Source organism: Manis javanica, chromosome 8 (assembly GCF_040802235.1).
Source record: "Manis javanica isolate MJ-LG chromosome 8, MJ_LKY, whole genome shotgun sequence".
In the NCBI taxonomy this organism is placed as follows: Eukaryota; Metazoa; Chordata; class Mammalia; order Pholidota; family Manidae; genus Manis; species Manis javanica.
In genome coordinates, this window is record NC_133163.1 from 82,674,358 (window position 1) to 82,680,886 (window position 6,529).

Genomic DNA, 6,529 nt, shown 5'->3' on the forward strand with positions numbered 1-6,529 from the left:
TTGTTTCCTCAGTCAAATTGGAAACTGTATCTGGAAGAAGTAAATCCCTATTTTCCTTTCTCCTGTGTACACGATACATGACTGTCCCACTGCACTGGCTTAGGGGTAGCTCTTTCAGGAATAGTATCAGAATCCGATGAACAGAAGGAAGTATGTTAGAACAATTTTCTGTCCCTTCTGTGATGCTATTATGCTTTCTACTCAGAGGATATTTAGACACTCATTAAATCTATATTTATTGACTTTTAAAATTTGTTTGGAATGAACACAGTAATTGCTGTACAAAGCAGAGTAGATCTGTTAGGTGTCTTCATTTCTTTTTGCTTTTCTAGTCTTATAGGAAAGCAAGTCTTGTGAGATAAATTAGGGACAAGAAGAACTCCAATTAAAATACATTAATAAATAATTATTCTTTAGATAATTATGTAAGATAAATTCCCAATATATTAAACTTCCTCTTAAACCAGGAGGGGAAAAAGAATCTTATGATGTGATTTGCAATCTAAAAAGATCCTTATGCCTTAGGTATACTGGCAATGAGCAAGTATATAGAATTGTCCTTTGAACAATGCAGTGATAAGGGGTGCTGACCCTCCATGCAGTCAAAAATTTTTATATAACTTTTGACTCCCCAAAACTAACTACTAATAGCCCCCTGTTGACCAGAAGACACTGATTACATAAACTGCTCATTAACACATATTTCAATATGTCTTATATACTGTATTCTTACAATGAAGTAAACTAGAGAAAGAAAATGTTTTCAAATTGTTGCAAAACTCCAAAAATTCTTTCTATATATTCATTGAAATAAATCTGTGTATAAGTGTACCACACAGTTCAAACCCATGTTGTTCAAAAGTCAATGGTAACTGATTAATCATGAAGCCATTGGACGTTCTAAAAGATAGTCTAAGGACTTCTGAATGACTTTTCCAAACTATAATGACTTTTCCCTTCCTATAACTGCCTCTTCATTTTGAATTTGAGAAATATAAACAGCCTTGGAATCATCTAGCCCTATTTTCTAAGCTAATAACTGGAATAATACTATGCAGCCTTAGTAAGAATTGTCTCTCTTAATTATTAAGAAGAATATTAAATATTATATTGTTCTGGTCTGCAAAACTTGTATTAATAGTAGAGAAGTTAATGTGGAGAGGATATTCTAGTTATTGCCTTCATTTTAAAAACTTAAAATAGAAAATCCTATTTTTACAAGATATTGAAATGATGGATGTGTGTAATTAGGAAATTTTCAGAAGCTGTTTTTACAGAAACGACAATATTCATAATAGAATAATGAATATTAGCAACATTTTTTCTAACATGACATTAAAACCTCAGTTTTTTTATTGCTTCTTCCCCACAAACCCCTCCTCCATGTAAGTGTCTATTATGTCTCCCATACAGATATGTCATCATTTATATTAATTACTACATTCTAATGATGTTAAATCCCCAGTTAGGTTCTAATCATTGTGAAGGTTTTCCTTCTATATGATGCTGAAGACTGTAAAGGATTAGACTGAAGGTTGGAAAGACTTAGATTCTCTCCTTTGCTCTTTATTGAATGGCTCTTGCATCATTTCATTTCACTTGGCAAGTGCAGATATTGTTAAGGCATGGGGCAGGGAGGGAGCTGTGCTGTCCTAGGCTCTTCATGCAGTAGGAGGAGAAAGCAGAGAGGCAATTGTTCTCTACCTTCTTTACTCTCCTGTGGTTCTGTGCCCATTTGGTCTACTAATACCTGTCCAAATATTTGGCACTGCACAGTCATTGACCCCTGAGTTTTTTGATAAATTACCATTATTTTATCTCTTGGATTGTCTATACTGTTACCATCAGTGAAGCAGTTGCATTATACTTACATTTAAGTGATTTTCCCTTTTGAAATTATATTTAAGACAGCCAGAGAAACAGAATATTATCGATTAGGAGGGAAAATTCTTAAAATCGTTTCTTAAAAAAAAATAAGAAAAAGAAACTAAGCTCCTGAGAGGTTGTAAAAATTGCCTAAAATTTGGTAAGTTCTTTAGTAGAAAGAGAAGCAGAACCAAGGTTTTCTAGATCCCAGGCTAATGCTGTGCCTATAGCACATGATACCTTTCAAAATCATTCCTTGATTTAACGTTTGGGTTATTTTAGTATATATAATTTAGAATGGCCTGTTATTAAGATAGAGCAGTATTAGTTATTAGGTATAAATTAGTTGTAGTTAAAACTATTAGATATTGTTATTAGATATAAAATAACTAATAAAATGAAAAACCACCTGCTGCTGTACACCTAATTATGAAACAAAGTATACCCTTGACATGATGCCTGTCTTGAAGACTCTTATCACTTACGTGGTTAAATACATTGTATTATTATAGGATAAAATGTCTGATTCTGTTACATAATGCTCATACAGAACACATCTCTGAGGAGAGAAGAATTAAAATGCACTCTAAGTAAGGAATAAGGAAGGAAAAAGCCTAAAATTTTTCTAACCATTAGTTCAAGAAAATTACTGCATTTCCAGTCACTTCAGGAATTTTACAGAGCTTAAGTTCTATGACAATAACTATCATTGGTTGCACTTCCTAAAAAATACTTTGGAATGCTTTGATTAATATTTTGAACTAAAGCTTTCTCTGATCAGGAAAAGAAGACCTGTATGAGAGAGTTACAGTTGAAATACCTAGGTTCCACCTTAAGATCAATGTTTTAACTATTCAGCTAATTCCATTCATGCTTCTGGATGTTATTTGCAAGGCCATGCTTTCCTAGGATATGTGGCTATAAGATAGACTATGAATCAATCCTCCTTTTGTGACTTTTAGTGACATATCATTCATTTTAATTTTGAGAGTTTCCACACATTACTGTAGATTGCCAACATATTTCCTGATGTGCTCTTATCACAAACACATGCAAAAGTGAGGTTACACTTTGCACAACAATAGCAAAATGTATTTTTAGTGCTGTCCCATGTCCTTGAAGACAAGCCCATCACAGGAAAGGATACCCTGTGCCTAAGTAAACCTGTTTATGGCTCATCTCCTCAGGGCCAGGTGATTGGGGTTTTGGTACCTTGAAGCTGACAGTTAAACCCTTTCCAAGCTTTAATGATCACAGACTAAATGATAAGCCCACATGCTTCATTTTATATTAGATAAGAGACAGCGTTTGGCTGGTCTCTTTCTGAAGATCACGCACCAGCACTGGTCTCTAGGGCACAGTGACTGTGGGGGAGATGAAGGGAGGTAGGGATGGAGGCAGCAGACAGTGAAAGAAAGCTTTTGAAGGCTCTAACTTAGAACTGGTAGAGTTTGGGGGCATCTGCAAATTATACTCATCCCTACTACTTTATATTATCCCATGGATGTACTATTTCAGAGATAGATTGCATTAATTCAACCTAAAATAGTATAAAGAATGAAAAATTGAGTTTACTTGAGCCCATCTAGTGGTGACAACTCATTCTTGTACAAGTAAGACAATACCATCTTTGAACAGGCATTGTTAACAGAAACAAAATACTTATTCTGATGTAAAATAATACATCATCAAGAATGCTTAATATGTGTAGTCACTACAGTTTATTAAAGATTTATTACCTACATAATCTCTAAGAAACATTTTCAGTGTCTCTTTGATGGTAATATTAATCTCAATAATTTATATGTGAGAACAATTGGTCCCTGAAGGGCTAAATGACTTGCTCAGTGCCATACAGCTGCCTGTGATTGCCTGTGATTTTAATGTAGAGTATTTTTTTCTAATACAGTTAGTATTCCATTATAGTATAGTATTATACTGGGTATAAAAACTCCTGTTATTAAGTGATAAAGCTATTGTTTTAATAAATAGAGAAGATGCTGGGGAGTGAACGGAAAAGAGGGTTCACCACCTTACCTAAAAAATCAAAGGATTATAAACTAGTAATTGATCTCCACAGTGGAGGTTATAAGCCTAACCAGGGCCTACTTTTAGCACAGAGCCCTGGGCAATGTTTGCATTTAAATTCTTATAGAGTGAATTCACTGAAATACATAAACATGTAAAATAAAAATTACATAAATCCATATATAGCAAGAACTGAGACCTTTGGTTTTCCAACATCTTCATCTTACATTGTTAAAATGGAGAAATTGATGTAAGAGATTTTCTCAAGGTTCCTGAGCTAGTCAGTGGCAGAAGAGGGAATAGATGTATGTATGTTTATTCTTCACATAGTACCTCTCCTTGGAGCAAAGAAGAAAAGTAGACTTTCCTTCTGTTTTACTCATTGCCCTTTAGCATAAGAGGAAAAACTGCAAAGATGGACACATTTATTAAGCAAACACCAAATCTGAGACATAAAATGTGTATTATATTTCCATTAATTCAGAATTGCAGAAGATAGTTTCTGAGGAAGTCAGTGATTAAAAAAACTGTCCTAATACAAGTGAAGAGTGTAAAATGTTACAGTAGGAGGCAGCTTTTTAGAACTCATGAAAGGAAAGGCAAAGAGTGCCTTCTGTCTGGAGGGGAACCCCCAAAAACAAGTAACTCAAAACTGCATCACTAAACAGAACATTACCAGAAGCCAAAAGCCATCCAATGTCCCCTCCTGTCTCTTTCTATCCTTCAAAGATAATTACTATTTTGGCCTCTAATACTACATATTCATTTCTCTATGTTTAAACTACATTGCGTAGAATAATATAGCATGTATTCTTTATGTGTAAGTCTCTGGCACATTAGTTTTGAAAATCTATGTTCTTCCTTTAGTAGCTCATAAATGTTTCTCTTACTTTCTAATTTATTTAGTGAAGAAAAAATGACAGATTGTTGTCTCTGTAGATTATAATATTGGGATTCTCTGTTTTTAAAACAACTTTTCAGATATTATTTGCAACATTCATTTGTGATTTTCATTGCTAAATTAGTTTACATGACCTCTTAATTTCAAGTAACTAAATGAATCAATTGAATGAAATTCTCTCCACCAACCCCTTTATCTAGAAGAGTTACAGTTCAATATCCCATTCTGCGTCTGTTTGTCTTTTCCTGATTGCTAGAGTACCTTCTTTATTTAGGCATGAATGAAAATCTAAGAAATACATTTCAGTAGAAACCAAGATTCCTAAAGCTGAGGCAACTTGGGAAACTGACTCCAAACTCAGTTAACTGATTGACCTCTGTTTCTCTCCTATTCAGGTAAATGAAGATAAATTCCGTGTGAAGTCAATGAATGAGGCAAATCACACATGGGTGACGGAATTTGTGTTGCTGGGACTCTCTAGTTCCAAGGAGCTCCAACTTTTATTCTTTGTCATATTTTCTCTATTCTACCTAGCAATACTGCTGGGCAACCTTCTCATTATCCTCACTGTGATCTCAGATTCCCGCCTCCATACCCCCATGTATTTTTTGCTTGCAAATCTCTCCTTTACAGATACATGTGTTGCCTCTTTTGCTACCCCAAAAATGATTGCAGACTTGTTAGTTGAGCACAAGACTATTTCTTTTGAAGCCTGCATGGCCCAGATTTTCTGTATTCACCTCTTTGGTGGTAGTGAAATGGTGCTCCTTGTATCCATGGCTTATGACCGGTACGTTGCTATATGCAAACCTCTCTACTACATGAGAGTCATGAGTTGGCATGTGTGTATTACACTGGTCCTCATCCCATGGTCTATTGGCTTTATTCATACTACCAGCCAGTTGGCATTTACTGTTAACTTGCCTTTTTGTGGCCCTAATCAGGTAGACAGTTTTTACTGTGACCTCCCCCTAGTGACTAAGCTGGCCTGCGTAGACACGTATGTTGTCAGTTTACTAATTGTTGCAAACAGTGGCTTTCTTTCTATGAGTTCCTTTCTCTTCTTAGTTGTCTCCTACACTGTGATACTTAACACAGTTAGGAATCGCTCCTCTGCTAGCATGGCAAAGGCCCACTCCACATTGACTGCTCATATCACTGTGGTCATGCTGTTCTTTGGACCATGCATCTTCATATATGTGTGGCCCTTCAGTCGTTACTCAGTTGAGAAAGTCCTTGCTGTGTTCTACACCATATTTACTCCCATTTTAAACCCAGTTATCTACACTCTAAGGAATAAGGAAATGAAGGCAGCTATGGCAAAACTGAGGAGTCACTATCTGAAGCCAGGCCAAGTTACTGCAGTCATAAGAGATGCTCTTTTCTTGGAAACAAAGTAAACTTAATATACTGTTACCACTGTAGCCATTTCTCTTGCCAGTTACGAATGGAATCACTGTGAAGTTAAAGCAAGCCATTTCAACCAGTGGGGAGGGTTAAAGAGGAATGATGACAACAAAAATCATAGTATGATCCTTAGTGATTTTCATATTCTCTTCATCCCTGTGTGCTTTTCTCCTTTATGCTTCTATTTCTTACTATTTAATTTTAAACTTTTTAAGACATAGACTTTAAAGGCACTGAGAAAGGGCTTTTAATTGTATGTCAAAAGTAAACTGCACCTCTCTCAAAATAACACTGTTTAGATCCCAATTGTAGTAAATTACTATTCCT

General features: G+C 35.3%; 1 protein-coding gene across 1 annotated transcript; it reads left to right on the plus strand.

The window, feature by feature from the left end:
* The first annotated feature begins 5,157 nt into the window (after nucleotides 1-5,157).
* LOC108385238 (olfactory receptor 4K15-like) lies at nucleotides 5,158-6,195 on the plus strand. Its single transcript, XM_037015838.1, has one exon. The coding sequence runs from the start codon at nucleotides 5,221-5,223 to the stop codon at nucleotides 6,193-6,195; it is 975 nt and encodes a 324-aa protein (XP_036871733.1). The 5' UTR covers nucleotides 5,158-5,220.
* Nucleotides 6,196-6,529: the final 334 nt, after the last annotated feature.